The sequence below is a fragment of the Anopheles arabiensis genome, chromosome 2 (genome assembly GCF_016920715.1).
Source record: "Anopheles arabiensis isolate DONGOLA chromosome 2, AaraD3, whole genome shotgun sequence".
NCBI classification, from domain to species: domain Eukaryota; kingdom Metazoa; phylum Arthropoda; class Insecta; order Diptera; family Culicidae; genus Anopheles; species Anopheles arabiensis.
In genome coordinates, this window is record NC_053517.1 from 35834462 (window position 1) to 35854723 (window position 20262).

Consider the following 20262-nt stretch of genomic DNA (forward strand, 5'->3'; position numbering starts at 1 on the left):
GGAGGCAATGAAACGCGGAACCGGGTTTGAAACTTACTCGCCGATCGGTTGAGCCGTCCGGGAACCGTGCAGGGCCTGGGCGGTGCGTGCACGTGCAATCAGCGTCATCACGGTGCGCTTGGTGGGGTTCATGGTCGACCGGGGTCCACCCAGCAGGGGTCGCTTGCGTGCTGCAGCGCGTGTGAAGAGGGGCGGTGAAAAAGCACAAGAAAAACAGAGCACATGTGAATGAGTTTTTTGTTTTGTTTTGTTTTGCGTTCATTTCCCAGTTTTCCCTCCCACCAGGAAGATTGTAATGGGAATCGAGATAACGATGGCGACGGAAACACCATCACTCTTGGACGCGGTGTGTGTGTTTTTAGCTGGGCGCAAAATTAAACGGTGCGCCAGCGGGAAACTTCACCTCTTCCCTTCCCCGTTCGCTTGGAAGCCCAACCACCGAACAATGAAAAGGGTCAGTTGGGAAATTTCAGGATTTTTTTCCAGCACCTTCATCTCCCAGGAAAAACTTGCCGCTTTGCAGGTTTTTATTATTATTTTTCTCTGCTTTTTGCACCTCCAACAGTGCAGTGTTCGCGTATGTGTGTAAACGTGGGTATGTATGTGTGTATGTGTGTGCTGTTGAAAAACTTACCTAAGCTAACCGCTTTCACGCCGCGCAATGCCGGATGCAGGAATGCATTGGCCGATTCGACGAACGCCAACGTTTGCGCTTCCAGGTCACTCGTAGGTATGGCTGTGGGGAGGAAAAGTTTAATTGGTAAAAAGCGAGGAGGATGAACGAAAAAAACGCCCTGCATGCCGTCCCTCCCCCCTACAGGTGTGTTACAACGGGGGCAGGGATGGTGGGCTGCTTAAAGATACATTACTGGCACTCGGGGGTTGAAGCGTCAGAAAAAAAGAGCCAGCGCTAACAAACTTTGCTGCTAAACGTTGCCGCAGATGGGCTTAGTGTGGTGGCGTTTGGTACAACTTTTACCAACATTAATTACTGTCAGGATTTTGCTACTAGCTGGAACGTGTTGCTTCTTTTGTTTCCTTTTTTACCTTTTTGCTGTGCGGGGAAATGCTTGAAGAGATGCTGTGCACTAAAGGCAGTTTGAACGAAATACCTGTTCGTATTTTACAGCATTTTTTCACACACCCTCTCTCTCACAATCACAAATGAAAACAGGCATGCACTTTCTACCATCAAGTTGCGTGATCAAACACGCGATACATCCCATCCTTGACTGCTTAACAACGCTACCCTACAGCTGTGGGCCCACATTGGAGTGCTTACAATTCACAAAATGATTCGCAGACGCCATGTTCACGTCCATCGGTTGCAAGAGGCTGCCTATGTCCGGATCGTTCGACAGGAACTGGTTCTGCGATTGTTGGTGTTGCTGCTGCTGCTGCTGCTGTTGTTGTTGCTGTTGCTGCTGATGGTGCTGAGACTGATGCTGTTGCTGCTGTTGTGAGTGTTGCTGCTGCTGCTGCTGCTGACTATGGTGGTGTTGGTGGTGCTGTAAGAAAAGGGCCACACATTCACACACATGAGCTACATGAGGCATCCGCCCGGGGAGCATCGACGTATGATGTTACTCACCGTCAGCGAGCTCGTCACATGCTGCAGTTCCGACACGACGGACGATGGTTGCGTGCTGCCGTTTGTGCTCAGCTCAGAACCAACGCCCGGGACCGACGCCGAGGGATTAGTTCCGGTTCCCAGCCCGGCCACACCGTTCGGGACGACCTGGGCAGCGCTGACCACACCGTTCAGCCCCGTCCCATTGCTGAGCGGACCACCGTTCGTTGGCATGGTTCCGTTCGTGGTGCTTCCGGTGCTTCCGGTGCTGCAGCTGCTTCCGCTGCTGCTAATGCTCATGCCGTTGGCGGTGAGCCCATTGCCCCCGTTGAGTGTGTTATCGTGCGCTGAGCCTAGATTACAGGTTGCTGTCGGTGCGGTGAGCGAAAGGGGGAAAAGATTTCCATATAATCAGGTTATTATGATAACGAGCCCGGGTGCCCGGACCGATAGAGCGATGCATACCGTTTTGTGAATTTAATGCCTGCATTTCCCACATTTGCTCCTGTCGTATGTCATCGTGGTAGTCCTGAAAGGAAGAGAGAAGGGGCAAGCAGGTTTTAATAAAGGATTAGTTATTAAAATGATTCTAGAAATAATTCATGTTGATTACACGCCGAGATAGCATTTGTGCTTTCAAAGCCTTATAAAATGTATGTTTTTAATAACTCTGTAATTGCATTTAACCACGAATAGAGCATTATATATAACAGTGTCAATACCACAAAGTTTGAAGAGTATCTTTTAAAATAAGCCTTGTAGCTCTGAATGCTGCAATGCATTCAAATAATTGCATACATTCTTTAGAACATTTTAGTTACTTTGTGCGTCTTATTTTTACATATTTCACAATGATTATTACCAGCTAATTAGTTTTTTCTTCTATTTTTAACGGATCTACTACTACTGCACTAAATCTGTTCAAGCTAACTTCACTTCACTTCATAAGATGTTTTTTAAAATGATGCTCAAGCAGTGCATCATCAAAAAGCATTTGTCTTATTAGCATTCATTTTTCACTTCTCTGGTTTGGGCGATAAAAAAAAACATTCAGCTAGTGACACCTTCACACAAAAGCACGCTACCAAGAAAGCGTAATTCAGCACAAATGCATAGGGCACTGACACATATTTGCAAACACAGTCTCAAGCACTAGGAAGAACCGCTGTTTTGTTGCTGCTCTCAACATTCACCAAGCTTGTAGGGTTGCATAAAACATCGCTAGTGCACGCTTTTGCCGTTTTGCATCCCCGCCTGGATGGAGCATATCATCATGCAAATGTCACAAAACACTTCGAAAGAAAGGGAGTGTGCTTGAACGATTCCAGGGTTGTTTTTTCTTGTGTGTGGATGGGTATATGTATGTGTGTTTATTGCCGTTCTATTCTCACCCATTCCGACTGGTTGCACTTACAGCAGAGTAGCACTCGGGAGCAGTCCGCGAGTCCCGGTAGAGCATATACCATTACTATGGCATATTTCTATAAAATATGCAAATGAATTGTGCCAGTTTTTGTGACAAGTTGAAACCATTACCTTTGAGTTGGAGGCCAGTTTCAGCGTCTACCGTCAGTGGGTGGATGTGTATGTGTGTGTATGTGTAGTGTCTGCACTGCACGATACGTGCACGTGCTTTTTGCGTGGTCGCTTCTGTTGCACTCTGCATCCTTTCTTCATTTATCAACGGATTGTGTAGGCGAGGCACGCTACAACCGATTGTCCTTTGCCATGCGGTGTACTGTCACCATCAACCATCGTCCGTGCGTTCGTCCGTGGCCTAGTGTTATCTGTACGCTCAACAACTACGAGCAATTGCTGTGCGCGAATTACATTCGAAACTGCTTTTATAGGTTGGTGCGGAGTGCGCAATAAAAAAGGATTGGAACATTTACATTAAAATCGGTGACGTATGCGTGCACAAAAGGATGACACATTGCTTGTGTGCAGCACTATCGTTACACTTTATGCTAGCCGTTTGTAAATGTTTTGGAATTTTTGAGAAGATGTATTCATGTTACAGCAAACCACGAATAATGATTGCGTTTATTGCGGTGGGATCTATGTACATCAAATGTGTATTGTTTGTGTGACCCACGCGAAGGTATGTCTTTGAAGATGAACGCAGGAGGTGATACATTGAGTTTGAAGTATCAGCGTAAAGATAGCTGATACGTTTCCTGGTGTGCCGAGAAGACGATAAAACATGCAAAAGTAACGAACCATGTCGACTATATGCACGCTACAGGACCCATTTCTCTTCATTGTTGTCATTTTTAATCCCTTGAAATGCATATCATGGTAACAATAAAAGTAATTGGAACTTGGATCGATGTTTTTATGATCCTTTCTTCTTGTAAATTTGATGTAATGTAATAACCAATGCTGTGCCGGTCTGGTGGTACAGTCGTCAACTCGTACGTCGTAACAACATGCCCGTCATGGGTTCAAGCCCCGAATAGACCGTGCCTCCATACGTAGGACTGACTATCCTGCTATGATTACAATAAGTCACTGAAAGCCAAGCTCACTTCACTAGTGGGTATAGGCAGGCCTTGACCGACAGCGGTTGTTGCGCCAAAGAAGAAGAAGAAGAATAACCAATACTAATCCTTGATTCTGAATAGATGTGCTGGTTTTTTGTTTGCAGTATTTCAATTTTTCATTATTTTGATCCCATTTTCAATTGTTTCCTATAATGCTACATACATCGTTGAAACTACAAAGTAATATATACAATAATTCAATTTTATACAGATTCTTACATTAAGCAGTAAATAGGGACTTACAATCCTGCTACCACAAAGTCAAGCAGAAAAATGCGATTACTTCTGCGAGAACGTTGCTCCACTCAACTTACTAGATTCGCTTCAAATGAAACATTCCGAAATCCGTTCACTTGTTATAAACGGATTATAATGCTGACAGTTTAAACTGTTCCTCCCGCTTAGCGCAAGGAACGCTTAGCTCTTGAGTTAGTCAACCCTTTTTTCTGCAACATTGCTTTCACCTACTGCATCCGGACTATCACGAACGCTGCTGGACAGGAGAGTATGGTCCCACCGGACCGAAGCACTTAAAGAAACTAAGAAAGTGATTTTAAAATCCTCTCTCAGCCGTAGCATAATCCGATTAGTGGCGGAAGTCTCGAGCGCGAACCTTCGAATCAAACTGAAACTATTAGCTTCTGGAAGCAATCGAAAGGTGTTACGAGTCACGTCAAATATAGGGGAATATTTTTCACAGAATTCGAGCAAACGTATGTTAGCTAGAGGTTGTTAAGTTTTAAAAGCCAAACGTAAAGCTATACGTAAAAACTGCATCGTAAAACATGGAGCAACGTTTGAACATAAATGCTTGATTTTAAGCTAAACAAGGATGCATTTTCAACATGTACAGATTTCCTTGCTTTGGTGATCAGGTTTTCGACACTCAACCACAGAAGCATTTCAATACAATGTTTTTGATTGATGATACAAATGAGGAATAATCCACCCCTTACCGTGTAAAGTTATTGCCTGATCAAAGGCACGTGGCTTCTAATATTTACGCCACCATCGTAATGAGTGAGATTGATCTCAAGCTTTAACAGGCCGCCTTCTCCTCCCTAATACGACCCCCAAAAACGTGTGCGGCTTAGCGCAGTGGATTGAAAAGTTTCACCGGCAAACGATTACGCCCATGGAAGCGTAGCGTACCGGTAGAGAGCATGGGTAAGTAATTGCGAAGAAAATCATGCCCAGAGGCACACGGCTTCCCCCAGCGCGGGACTAGGAAAAGTTTAGCACACAACGATGTGTAGATGATTATTGACGCTGATCATCCACCGCTTCTACGGCTAATGGAGCATTAAGAAGCAATTCGTAAGATATATTTGGGGCAGGCATGCTATTTTCATGCCCCGCCGTGTTTTCTTTTTTTTTGTTCACTCCTGGCATTCCGGCACAGTATGGTTCGTAGGTGCAGCTTTAAGATAAACGATACAAGAAAATGATACAAATTTGCAATTAGAGTGTTTAACAGTTACAACCTCAAGCTCCCTCAAAAGTACGATGAATTTCTACCGGGCTAACGTTGCATTGCTGGATTGTAATTCATAATTAATTCTTTCCATTGAAGTGCACTATCCGATTTTCCAACAAGACGAGTAAACGAATAGCGTAGCTCGTCCAAAATAGCTGCCAGTTACAGCGTAATTTGATGTTCCAAACTGCTCCTTGGCATGGCTTGAAACTTCTATGGTCGTCTCGAAGTGCCATTCCCGATGGTTGCTGCTTGAATGTTTCGTCAACATCAAACGACTTGGGAGCAACGCGGCCAACCCGGCTACCGAAAATGTGTTACGCTGGAAGCCGCACCAAATCAAACCCATTCTGGCCGCGCCCATAGAACTGTTTAATTAACGAGCTACGAAGCCCGGCGGCATGTAAGTCTTCTCGTTTGCGGCGAACTTTGTTTGCCACCGTTTGCCAACAGTGAGCGGCACGGGCAGAGAAGGAGCATTCGGGCAGGATTAGCAAACTTGAAAAGCGGCAAAACTTGGCGTGGAACAAAGCTGTATACCAACGCGCAGCCACTTTATCGCTCCATTACAATGGCTAAGTGTGCTCTATTGGCTGAAAACGGATTCAACCGCTATATTTCGTTAGACAGGCAAGGGAACAACGCTCTTTGGAGAATGGTAGCGCACGACGATGAAGATAAACGTACGGTGGGGAATCTTAGCCCCCTAGCTTCTTGACCGATGCAAATAAGTTTACTCGTTCCGGTGAGTTGGCCACTGAAGCGTTTGGACGTGTTTCTGCGTTGCTCCTGTGTACTGTCTGTTTTTGGTGTGATTTTGGTTTGAAATCGTTCGTTTTTGAGTTTGTGAAGCTGTTCCTATCGCAAGTTTTGCTGTGTTGCTGTGTTGAAGCATTTTGTTCCTGCATCGTACGAGAATTTCTACGAGAACGCGTGCCTGAATTTGTATTTTCTGCGTGATTTGTGTTTCATCGGCGACAGCGGTTCAGTGTTATTGACCCTGCTTAATACACTCAGAGAGTAATTCGCACCAGCTCATCAATAAGTGTCCTCTCCGTTCACTCTCACTGCTCACCTTAGTGATCGATACTCTCTCTCATAATGGACTGTGCAATCTGCTCTACTACTATCAACAAAGATCCGGTTGTTTGTATTGGCAATCTTCCTTTTTCGGAGTGCAATTCTGCCTTTCATCCGGAATGCATTAAACTTGCCGCCACTTGTGTTAAGGAGGTGGCACGCAATCGTGGTCTCTGCTGGATGTGCGAGAAATGCCGTGACTCGAGATCAGATTTATTCTCATCAATTTCGTGCTTGATGAATACACTGAAAGATGAGTTGAAAAATGCAATACGGAGTGAGCTTGATCAAAGGATATCTCAGCTGGATCCAAATAGAGTGATGCCGCAAGAGCGTGAGAAAATCGCTCCGACTGTGAGTACCATCTCTCTCACCGATAAAACATCCCACACATCCACCGATACTCCTATGTCACCAACACCAACTCCCGTCAAACAGAACTCACTACCACACTCTCAATCGCGTATGCTCTCTGATAATGAACACATAAATCCAACACAAGCAATTCTTCACACCGGCACTGCCAATGATCACATCAACACAGACACCATACAATTCATTCCTGCACCTGAGCCAAAAGTTTGGATGTTTGTAACTAGGATTGCACCCACTGTAACTGAGGAGAATATGAAAATGTTCATTCTAGGAAGGTTAAAATGCACTGACTGTTCGGTGAAGTGTGTCATACCAAGAGGTCGCGTCACAAGCTCACTAAAGTATGTGTCCTTTAAGATCGGCATTCCATCGGAGTTTGGCGAGCTCGCTTTCTCTCCTTCAACTTGGCCATGCGGATTTGTTTACCGCCAGTTTGAATTTCACCAACGTACACAGAAACAATTCACACCAACACTCCCGGTATCTTGCTTTCCTGCTTCAAACAATTCAACTGCCAGAAGTTTCTCAACTACTAATTTTATGCATAATGATGTCAACTGCATAAATGTGATCCCACCAACACACACAACACAACATAGTCCATCACCGAGCCATCATCTTAAAAATGCAAACTCACCTGAAACTCACCTGACTCAAAACAATTCCTCCGGTTCGACTTTTTTAAGCCAACATTAAGTCATTCAACTGTACCTATGGAGCCAGTACTAAACACATTCAATATATTTTATCAAAACGTGAGAGGCTTACGTACTAAAACCTCTGAATGTTTTGCTAATACTGCAATCGCCGACTGGGATGTTATCGTTCTTACGGAAACGTGGCTAGATGACAGCTTTCCATCTGAGCTTTTGTTTGATAACAACCGCTTTAATACATTCCGTACGGATCGTTCTGCAGCAAACAGTAACAAATGTAGAGGTGGTGGTGTCCTCGTTGCGATCAATGCAAATTATGCTTCCTCTCTGTGCTCGACAAACACATCTACAATTGAATGCCTTTGGGTTCGAGTAAAAGTTCTTAATGTTTCGCTAATCATCGGATCATTTTATTTGCCTCCTGATCAATCAGCCAACATGGACACCATAAATGCATTCTGTAATTCATTGCACTTAACGAGAGAGAAATATAAGAATGACTTTTTTATTCTGTTCGGGGACTTCAATCAACCTAATCTTAAGTGGGATATCAACGGCAAATTTCCGACACTGAATCTTATGCTTACCCGACTATCCCCTACCAGTCAAGCTCTACTCGATGAACTAAGCTTTGAAGGTCTTCGCCAACTTAACACTGTTCTAAACCACAATAACAACATGTTAGATCTAGTGTTTGCGAACGACAAACTTACTGATTACATGAGGCCAATCGAATTATGCATCGAAAGTATTGTTGAACCTGATGGACATCATCCAGCTTTACTTACATACTTCACGCTCCCGCAATACAGTGTGCCGTCATCTCAACCCCCACGTCAAGCAGATTTCAATTTTAGACGAACTAATTTCACTGATCTCGTTTCTGCACTTAACCAAATCAACTGGGACTCTATCGCTGACTATGACGACATCAACGACAGTGTGGCTGAATTTTCTTCTCAAATGAATGAACTGTATGAACAATTCATCCCACGGTTTAATGTTCGTGCTCATCCACCATGGACCAATTCTGCACTACGTTTGGCTAAACGTCGAAGATCACGGGCCCTTAAAAAACTGCATCGACTAAAAAACAGCACTAATCAAATAAATTTTGCTCGCGCCTCAAAAATATATAAGCAGCTGAACCGAACCGCCTACGCCAACTACGTCAGGAAAATTGAAATCAATATCAAAAGACATCCCACATCATTCTGGAAATTTGCTAAAGATAAGGAATCCTGTGGACGACTTCCTTCCTCGATGCAGTTTGAGGGAAACACCATTACCGGAGATGAAGAGTTTTGCAATGCATTTGCCTCATATTTCTCTTCTGTGTACACCAACAATTCCTCGGTTCCGTCTAACTCAACATCGGCTTTATCCTTCATAAATGATGAGGTTAATTTATGCACACCACTAATCAACGATGATGAGGTGGAATCTGCTATTTCGTTGTTGAAGCTTTCCTACGCACCTGGGCCTGACAATATTCCCAGCGCAATTCTCATTAATTGCAAGGCTGCTCTCATTCCCATACTGACCAAACTATTCAACAAATCCTTGCAATCGAAATGCTTCCCGCGTCTTTGGAAATCATCGTGGATGTTTCCTGTTTATAAAAAATCTGACAAAAGTAATGTGTGCAATTATAGAGGAATTTCTATGTTATGTGCGTGCAGTAAACTGTTTGAAAAGATAATGTCTCGTCATATGCTCCAAGCCTTTTCACCATTAATTTCTAATGTTCAACATGGCTTTATGCCGAAACGATCGATTGAGACCAATCTAATATACTTACTTAACTTTTGCCACTCCTATATTGACAAGGGCTTACAGGTTGACGTCATTTATACTGACTTCTGCGCTGCTTTTGACAAGGTCAACCACTTTCTATTGCTATCTAAATTATCAAAGTATGGTGTTCACACAAATGTTGTTGAGTGGTTAAGAAGTTATTTAACTGATCGTTGCATTAACGTTAAGATAGGAACTAGTTTATCTGCCACATTCCATAATTTATCTGGTGTTCCTCAAGGGAGTATATTAGGACCTTTACTATTTATTATATTTATTAACGATGTCGTGTTTGCTATTCCTCATGTTAAATTGTTATTATATGCTGACGATCTAAAAATGTTCCTACCTGTTAAATATTCTGACGACTGTGAAATGTTACAAGACTCGTTAAACTATTTTTCTGCATGGTGTTTTAATAATGAAATGTTACTTAATGTTAGCAAATGTAGTTGTATAACATTCTCAAAGAAAAAAAATCCTATTATTTATAACTACAAAATCAATGAAGACAGCGTTCCACGTTTTTCTCAGGTTCGGGACTTAGGAGTTATTTTAGACAGTAAGCTTAGTTTATCTAGCCATTATCAAACTATCGTCACTAAAGCTCTTAAACTGTTAGGATTTGTCTTACGTGTCTCGGCCGACTTTAAAGATCCTTTCAGTTTAAAAACATTATACTGTTCTCTAGTCCGTCCCATCCTGGAATTTGCCAGTGTAGTTTGGTGTCCCCATCAAATCACATACATAGATAAAATTGAAAAAATTCAGAAAAAAATCACACGTGTTATGTTTCATCGTCTTCCCTGGTCAAACCAAATTCCACGTCCTTCGTATAATGTTCGGTGTTTACTATTTGGCTTAGAGACTTTACAGCATAGGAGAACTACGGCTCAGATAACTTTCATGCATAAATTATTAATTGGAGATTTTGATGCACCTGACATTTTAAATTTTATTTGCTTTTCTACTCCCTCTAGAGGTCTTAGAAGTAGAGAGCTAATAAGAAGCCCTTTTAGATCGACTGGTTTTGGTGCCAATGATCCACTGCTCAAAATGATTGATGTGTATAATAGGTTAGGGTTATCAGCAGATTTCAATCAATCCGTTAGTCAGCTGCGTCAGCATATTCAAGTTAGTTCTAGGGCCATAATTTAAACTTGTACACTGTAAGCATTAAGTTATTTAGGCATACTGCCCGATAACTTTGATTTAAATAAATAAATAAATAAATAAATAAATAAATAAATAAACACAATGGTTTTATAGACCGAATGCACATTACAAATACAAATGTCGGTTACATTTACTAGTACAAACTGTAGCCAATATTTATGAAAAAGTATGTAATATTTTGACAAAAAATAGATAAATCATAACAAAAATCCTATTTTTTGAAGGTTTTTCTCACCAACAAAACTAGCCTTGAACAGAAGAATTCTGAGATAGAAAATATCAGTTTGAAACTACAAAAAATAGTAAAACTTATTTTACATTTCATTTAAAACAGCTTAACAGTACATCGGAGAGTTTTCGGTTAATACTCTGCACATATTAATCTAAATATCACCTTTTTTATAGCAATAAGATGGTCACTGACGGATCTAATCAAATCATACTTAAAGTTTAAAACAAAAGTTTTTTCATGAAAATTGAAAATTAATGCCCAAACATCACCACTCTGTAACATTTCAAATCCATCAGCTAACCAGAATGAGCTGCAATTGCTTTACAGCTCCTCTCACGAGATGAGTGCAATATCATTTTTCTTGCAAATTACAGAGCACTTCCCTCGACCGGTAGGATGAATGGTTCTCGAGTGGAGTAGCAAGTATGGAAACTCCAAAAATGCAATTTAAGAAGCGATTTCGTAAGTAGATAAAGCCATCCACGTTCTCGGGCAGAGTGAAATACAGAACCAGAGGGAGCGCAAGAATTAATATAATATCTGCACGTTCGGATTTCGTTTCGTTCCCTGCTCGTGCGGCTGACAGTAAAAGAAGAAGCGTCAGGCGGTGACGGGCACAACGAACAGGCAACGCTGGCACGGGGTACAATATTTGTGTGGTACCTAGCCAAGTGTTCCCGTTTCTGCCAGCCGGATGCGATACTCGATCAGGCAAGCGAGCGAGCGTCTTGGAATTGGATTTTTGCGATAAATCGGCACTCCACCAATCGACGCTCATCTTGATCGGAAAGTAAACTCTGTCTTACGGCGTACGGTCACGAACGCCCGGACCCGTTTCCTTTATTCCGGTCGCTCCGGCAGCACAAAAGCACAAACAACGACGTGGAAGTTCTTCAATCACACCGCCGTTTCGACAAGGCGAACGGAGGCGACCAATCGATTGCCCCGCAAAGCAACAACTTTAAGCATTTCGGCACGTTCGCACATTCGAATGTCACGTGCAGGCAGCTTGCAAGGCAGGCGTGCCCGTCCAAGCGTGCCATAGTTTACCGTCCCAGGACTGCCAACACTTCCGTCTTGAAGTTCATCAATTGGCACAGCTTTCCTCAAGGACACTTTCCACAGCGCGCTCGGGGTCTGCTACCGGTTGCCGCCACGGTACGGTTCGCTTCCACTGGAGCTCGAGCAAGGAAGAGGAAGTATAGCTCACCTCATTTTCGAAGCACATTCCGTTTGCGTTGATCTGCTGACGCTTCCGTTCCGTGGTGTTCGTGCCGAATTGCAAAGCAGCTTGCGGGAGCGAAACCAATCCGCTAGCGGTAGCATTGGTTTGTCTTTCATCAACCTTTCCAATCGAGGGATCGTCCTTGAGTAGCGCACAGTTGATCCGCAGCCGTGTTGCAGCCTCTCGATAATGCAAATCGGGTGTCAGCACTTGCCATTTCCATGGGCAATAAGCAAATCTACATTTTAAATGCCGCACGTAATTTGTGTTTCAATGAGCAGCGAATTACGGCAGCGCAAATATGTGCGCTTCTGTGGCAGCGTTAATGGGCCCGTTTGCTTTAAGTTTACATTGAACGGATCGCTTCCTTGCTTGATGCTTTCACAACTGTAGTAAGCAAGAGACATTAAATCATTTCGACGAAAGCTTCGTTCCAGAATCTTCAGTGCTGATTCCTCTCCGAACACATTGAATCTCTTAATTCATTTATGCTGCTCAGGTTGCACCTACTTGCTCTTACCAACCAGCAAAAAAAACAAAGCAAATTATATCAAGGCCTACCATTCATCATTACTTTGAGGGTAGCATTTTAAGTACCACCCAAGGTACTTAACTTCGATTTAGTCAGCCACAGGGGTGGCACGCAGCTTGCGGATGAAAAATGACATCTTGATTCGTCTTTGTATGGGTTTCGCGATTATGCTTGAGCCAAGGCGCTCACGGTGTAACGCTCCAGTGTACGACTGCTATGGCAATCTTCGTAACCTGTACGCCCAAGCGGGATAGCTGGTAAGATGCTAAGCGATAAAGACGACGATGGTGTAGCTGGCGCTTCCGATTAGTCGCTTTCAACTTTCGGCTTCACAGTACTCCAGCTAGCTAGAGCAGTCCAGTCCATTGTCCTGACTGCCCCAGGTCGAACGGCATCCCTGCCGTCGACTTGGCCGGGGAAGCCATTTATCAAACCACCTGAACCGTTTTATTAGCGGTAGCAACATGCATCCATCACCTCATGGACACGGTTTCCATGGAACTCCACCACACTCTCCTCATGGGGGTCCCAGCTATCCCGCAGGGAATGGGACGGCATTCAGCTGCGGAGCTTTATGACTTGCTCCTTTGACCGTGACTCGGGAGTTTGCCCGAGACGGCTCAACTTTGACAGCGAGTCCGCACCTTTTCACCTCTCCGCATCGGTGTTTCGCCTTTCTGTTACGCTTTATCAGACACTTTCTTTAAACAATTCTGCTTTCGACCGGTAAGCAACAAGCTTCATGGCGGTTGTTTTCCATTTTTATCATTTTCATATCGATTTCTGAACCGACTGCCATCTGCCTACACGACAACACGCTCTACGCACGCACACAGGTGTTGTTATCTTCGGAAAACCGTTGATGATGAATTTATGACCAAATTAATTAACTCCGAGCTAATGACTGTGATTCCGCAGCTGTCGGTCGGGGTAGGTTGAGATGTTGCCTGCCTGCCGGACTGTCGTGCTGGCCACCGGTGCGATATTATTGAGAGTGACATAAGTCGCTGAACTAGGCAGCTGGGATAGTTAATTGGGATTTATGTGACAACTGTGCGTGCGTGCATGTTTCTCCCGCACTACCATGCCATTCCAAGTACACCGAATGGACAAAGGAAATGGTGCGCTGGCGTATCGGTTCGTTTGGTTCAGTAGTTATCCGAGCTTCTAATGCGTTGATTGGAGTTTGGCGAATTGAAATGCTTCTCAGAATATGTATACAAATGCCTTGCAACTCGACACAAAAACACGACAATTATATAAAAAGCTTAATTATCTGTGCGCGATAAAAAAGATATCCATACAATCAACAACTCAGTAGAATCATCCGCGTTTCAGTGCAGTGAGAAACGATACTCGAGCAAATAGAAGAAACCAAAACACTCATCGTATACAAAACAATTGTGTGTTTGTTTTCTGTGGCTTCATTCATCTGCCTGTAGGGCATTCACTAGCAAACTTGAAGTCACACAGAAACACATCCCACACACATCGCACAGTGTCCCATCAGGGCTGCTGTTAAGGCTGTCGGTGTCGTTGAAACGATTTGCCATTCTGACGTCGTGAGCCGTAATTTATGAGGTGGAAATGTGATTTAGCCATTCCGTCCCGTGCTATGCTAGCCCGACGCACTAGCACCAAAGCTGGGTGAGTTTTTTGTGTGTGTGTGTGTTTCATTTCACGATGCCGGTACTCAACGTGCAGCGAACGTTTTTCTGAGTGTTTTGATTTCCCGAAAGGATACTTTCACCGTAGAATGTGCGCCGTACAACAGTGCGCTGCATTAAAATGCATGACCTGACTTGCATTGTCTCACCCGTCTCTCATTGTAGGACATTGAGTAGGTGTGGAAGCAAGAAGACACACAAAAAAAACACTCACACAAAATCGCATCTACTAAAGTCAGACCCATAAAGAACAGATACGCATATTAAGAGAGGAAAAATATTTCTTCTACCACTAGGTAAAACTAGCATCGTGTTCAACGTTTACATTGTGTGAGATTTTTCCCATGGATGATAACGATCTAAATGCATTTCCCAACAGGTTGTACTGGTAGTGAGACTACAGCTATTTTCTCCAAAATGGCAATTTTGTGACCACTCTTCGAAAACATCTACACCTTTACGTTCCATCATACATCAGCAGGATCGAATACGTCGTTCACCACTCCCCATAAAGCCTTTTTTGATTGTGGTATTGGCATCAAGATTTAACCAAAGTCAACATTACAGCTTTTTGTCAGGTACTATTGACAACATCAAAGCCCATGTGAGATGTGTGCTTGTGTCAATGCGGCAATGGCCGTGGGCGTTACCAAACATCACCTGTACGATACAGGATATCGTTGAATCCAGCTTCAAGCTGCTTTCTTTCTGGCTCCCTTGGCTCAAGAAATTCCTTTCGAACTAATTGATTTTTGGTTGCGTTTCATTTGCAAATGCCTCCCAGCTTCGTAGAAAATGGCAACGATAGGTTGTGATTGCTGCCGGGGACCGTTGGGAGGACGGCGTTGCCATCGGGAAAGGATTGTTGGTTGGGTTGGTTCACATTGTTTTTGCCACTATCCCTTGCCCAAGTCAATGTAGCGTTAATTTGGGACTCGAAATTAATTGGAATCGTGGAGGAAGTTTAATCTTCACTTTCAATTCAAGACTCACCAAATCTGCACGTGCTTGCGTGCTATTGAAGATGGGGCGTACCGTCTTGCGGGGTGCGACGTCTACATTCGATTTAGCGTTCTTGTTTACCATGTTCACTGACCCGTTCCTAATCGTCCGCAAACCCTTGGCAGCCGTTTAACAATTGTCATTAGGACGTATCACATCCACCGACGAAGCTTGTTTTTGCAATTCGGCACCGCTTTTCAAACATCACTATAACGCTTTGGAATGTGCTTTCTATCATCTAACAGTTGCTGCCGATGAAACCCGCCGGCTATTTCACCATTCCACAACAACATCTGTTTCGTTTAGTTTGCCAGTACGCTGCTGAACGCTGAAAAGGTACCTCGTCGGCTGGGAGCAAAGTGGACAGAAAAGTGCCTGTTTGGCAAATTTCATTTTCAGAATTTTGTGTCCCTCACGCTGGTTCTAGTTTCACTCTCCATCACGTAACGAATCTCTACATGGAAGCCGTTGCCAGCGATAATAAAGGCACACTCTGTAACTGGGCCGTAACAAACAATCCAACATTCGGTGGCGGTGGTGGCGGCGGTGGTGCTGGGGCCCGAAGCGAGCGGATGCCGTTCGCATTTCATGTTACAATTTAAATGGATTCCTTTGATATGTTTGTTCCCACAAGCAAACCCGAATTGAATTCAAGTGACCAATAGCTGGAGCTAAATCGGTGAGACCATGTGTAGGCTGAAGGAATGGTCTGTTGGGTAGCTCCTCAAATCGACGTGTATAGAGAGTTACCTTTGGGGGTGATTTTTGCTTCAGCAAGCATTTTCAGTGAAATCTTTCATGAAAACATTATGGTTGATTTGGTGCTGTGTGTTTGTGAGGCAAGTAGAAATTAGTATTGGACACCACAACTTACCAGAGCAACAGTTTTCTGCTGTAACATGCATTTTATTAACCGGCATGTTTAGCACGACATGTGGTGAATCATGTCACACTGATTGATTTCACATTTAATAAAGGCCGGAGAGTGGATTTGAAATTATTGGTAGATTTCGGGAAACAATATTTTCTGTTTACGCTGTTTGTATCTTAAATGTTTTGGCTTTGTCAGGATTTATCAGGAATACCTGTAAATTTGATTTTAAATTGTATGTAAAATATTTTATGAAAATAAATCACTGAATATTATAACACTTAATCACGCTGCCTCAGTGACCAACTATCAACAAAATCTAACTGTAAGGTCAGCCGTATCATTTCCAACTAACAGTTTTTTTTTTTTTATTTTATTGAGACTGTCAAGGTGAATAAAATTCATCAAAGGTGATCAAATATTTGATAAAAAATATATTTCCTCATAATTTAATTCAGTATTGCGTATAGGAGACTCGGGCCATATGGGACTTGAACGCATGACATGATTTATGTTTGATTGTTTGGGCCACGGAACTGATTATGGCAAAAAGATAGATAGACAGTTCGATTGCTGTTACAGCCATGAACACTTATGAATTTCTATTTTCATATTTAGGCATACATATTATTTGAAAAAATATTTGAAGTTAAACAAAATAAAAAAACTTTCCTTTTTAATAAGGTTAAAATTCTTCACATTGTTTGACCGAGTATACCAATGTGCAAACCATAATAAATACGAAATGTAATAATAAACTTTCAAATGCCCTTCGAGTCTGACCAAACTCTGAAATGAATTCATCTATCCAGTTCGAATACAGATATGATTTCTACTCCACTAACAGTTTCGGGGGGCAGTAAAATAAACTTACTGCCGTCAATTGTAATAATGCTACAGCAAAACGAAAGCGAAACAGTGAAGCAGATAAAACACACTTGAAAACAATCGTATCAGCTTTAATAACGATGATGAAAAAAAACTTTTATTTGTTTTATACGGGCATGATTTTACCACGGACGGTGTAGCAATCGAAATTGAGGAAGTTGTGTCACTTATATCTTATAAAGGCAATTGCAGTCTGGATTAAAGTTTGCAATAATAAATTAATTGAAAAGGAAGTGTATTAGTGTATTAAAAAAGTCTTGACAAAATTGAGCAACAAGTACATATTACTTGGTAAATAAAACCGAAACCCTTACTTGCACACCGAATAGTTGATGGTTAAGAAACTTTTCAATCGACGATTGAAACAAGCTACAAAGAAGTAAAAAGAAGCTAAAGCAAATGCTCTGAAAAGGCCATGCTGTAAACGTGACATGAAACAACAACCCACTAAATGAAAAGTTTTATGTATCCATTGCTGGGTGGGTTTGGAATCTTTCTTTTTTTTTTTTTTAAAACAGTCCTTCCATCGCCACCGACCGTTGGCAAGTTGCAAGAAACCACTTTAATTTAAGCTTCAACTAGCGTTTTACTATCGCATCGTTCCGTTGCAGTCAAACTACTCTCTATCGTTCTCTCTCTCTGTTGGCTGATGTAATAATGCTTGTGTTCATTCCTGTTTTTTTTTTTGTTCAGTGCCTATCCGAGAATCACCCTAAACATTAACTAAACAACACCGGCCACTAACAGCCATCCTCTCTGCTTACCCGCTGGCTTTACTTCCGTTCGACGAACACACCTTCACTGTCGGACCCGCTCTGTGCAGTCGTTACAGTGGTTTCTTCGATCTTGCACACCTCGACTCCGAAGACATGCGTCTTTTGCTTGAGCTCAGTGGCAACAAACTCCATACAACGACGCAACTACGCAAGCTGAACCCCCCCCCCAAACCCAATAAACCCGAAGTGAGCAGCTTTAAGGGTTAAGTGCGCTTTTAAAGCTTTATTAGCCTGTTTTTGCCACTAAAAGCATTTGCGATTGCCCGAGCGAACGGTAGTGAGCGCGTTGCCAGCCCAAGCGGATATAAAAGTAGTTCAGGAAAGTCCGGCACTGCTTCCCGTCCCGGCACTCGGATGTGTGTGTGTTTGTGTGTGCCGCACGGAATCACACCGACGATGATGAGAGCGCTTTCGATGGCGTGAAAAACTTTATCCCTCTTAAACTCCCTCACTGTGCTTCGCTCTGTTTGCAAGATGTCTTGCGTGGGTCATTCCGCTATTGTTTGCAGTTTTCGCACTTACCGGAACCAGAAACCGGCGCACTTCCGCCAGGGCATACGCGATACGAGCGTGCGCTTCCGCCGGTGCGGTGTAGGTTGAGATTTCCACGTGCAGATCCTCGGACAGATGGGCGTACCGGGGATCACCGCTGAGCCGCAGCTCCTCTTCCTTGTGTGTATGATTGTGTGTGGTGATGGAGGAATGAAACGGTTCGTGCCGAGGGCGAAGAGTTAATAATCGATACACAGTATGCTTTTGCGTCCGTCCGATGACACACCGGACCGAGGACTGGATTTGGTGGTCACACGATTGGACGTGCGGACGAGTTTTCTTACCTTCTTTCGGTCGCGCATCGATCCCTTGCCCAGGACAGCCATTTTGCACATCGTTTCTTCCTGCAGTCGTTTGAGCGAGTTTCCCTTCGGGCCAAGCAGTTTGCCGACAAAGTTGAACTGTGGAAAGATGAATGTGTGTGTGTTTGTGGAGAAGCTACGTCAGCAAATACTGTCCATATTATATTGGAAAAATTCGAAAGTCATGCAACGCAGTGCTACAATCGGTATAAATGGGATTCTTATTTACTTTAAAAGATTGATCATAAAGTAAATCAAATTACTAAAATACAGGTTTTTTTAGTCTCAAATATTGGTCTAATAAATTCCAATGTTTGTATAAAAAATAAAGAAATGTAAATTGATTACTTTTTGTGTTTATGTTTCTTATACCTTTGGATGATCTCGAACCGGGACTTGTACTCGCACTGCTATTTTGATGGGTCTGTCTCGCGTTATATCTAGCATTTTCTTTTTCTCGTGCACTACTGTGGGGGAACCTGCCGAAAGATGAGAAAAAAACGTGAAACAAATTATTATTAAATTGCTGCTCAAAATTCAGGACTTTTAAAATAAATAGCAAAATTATTCGATCTTTCCGATTCGGTTCGACCCTTTTCAGCACCAACGCAGCAACCGAAAACAACAACCGAAACCGGCTTTGGCCGATTTGTTTTTGCTGTGCCCACCATAAACCCTTATTGATTGTTTCTTTACGCGATGGATTTCCGATGTAACTGTTCCGGCGACCGGCCCGCGCTTCCCTTTTAGCATGCTTCATTAGGCAATGGTTCCGTGCGCACTCAAAGTCGTTATCCTTTTACGTGCTCGGGCCACCGCTCTGCTTGAGCGGCCGTGGGTTGCCCCATCCGCCCCGTTCCGTCCCCATCATTCCGCCACCCGATAATGGATGCAGGAGGATAATTTTCACATCCTTTCTGATTAGAATACCCTGTCCCTGTGCTCGCTGCTTGACCGACCGACAAGCAAAGTGGCAGCGCGGACGAATGAGTTGCAAGCGAACGGAACGCGTTCGGTGGAAAAGCCTACTGCCACTGATTGATATTCATCACTTCACTTTTAACGGGATAATGCTGTGGGGCGATATGGGCCTGGGAAGGCTTTTCTCTTCTCTTGCACCGTGTCTATCGCAGCATGGCATCGTGCCCGCCTCATAACGAGGACGGTGAAAAATAGTCATCGTTAATTTACGTAACGTGAATGGAAAGTAAATGCGTAAAAGGTACGCGCAAGGGCTGGGCACGCATAAGCCACGGAGAAAACGAATCACCGCCAGCCGAATGCTTCATCATTTAGATTTGGTCTGTTGAAATGACTGCAAATGATGCTGTTTGCAAGAGTGAAGGGGGGGGGGTGAGGGAGCGCAAAAGAAAAACTGTATCAATAAATTCAAATAACATCTTTCTTGTCCGAAATCATCACCAGCAACCATGCGTCTCCATTTTCGAACGCTTTCAAAAGGAAGTAAGTTTTTTATTTTTCGTTTTCCCCAGTCTGTGGTTTGTTTTCGACATTGTCTTAACGATGCGTGGCTGATATGG

The 20262-nt window shown here is 43.3% G+C and overlaps 1 protein-coding gene across 11 annotated transcripts in view; it reads right to left on the reverse strand.

Moving 5' to 3' along the window:
• LOC120898767 (KH domain-containing, RNA-binding, signal transduction-associated protein 2-like) overlaps nt 1-20262 on the reverse strand; it is a 47609-nt gene that overhangs the window by 6064 nt on the left and 21283 nt on the right. For 8 of the 11 annotated variants that reach the window (XM_040305085.1, XM_040305076.1, XM_040305078.1 and 5 more), the window contains exons 3-10: nt 19094-19200; nt 18704-18820; nt 18390-18536; nt 2036-2099; nt 1592-1938; nt 1283-1508; nt 635-736; nt 38-170 (exon numbers count right to left, since the gene is read on the reverse strand). In XM_040305085.1, the coding sequence (XP_040161019.1) occupies nt 38-170; nt 635-736; nt 1283-1508; nt 1592-1938; nt 2036-2099; nt 18390-18536; nt 18704-18820; nt 19094-19200 (1243 nt within the window). The remainder of the gene's footprint in view (nt 1-37; nt 171-634; nt 737-1282; nt 1509-1591; nt 1939-2035; nt 2100-18389; nt 18537-18703; nt 18821-19093; nt 19201-20262) is intronic. The other 3 variants (XM_040305084.1, XM_040305083.1, XM_040305086.1) reach the window with 1 other exon arrangement.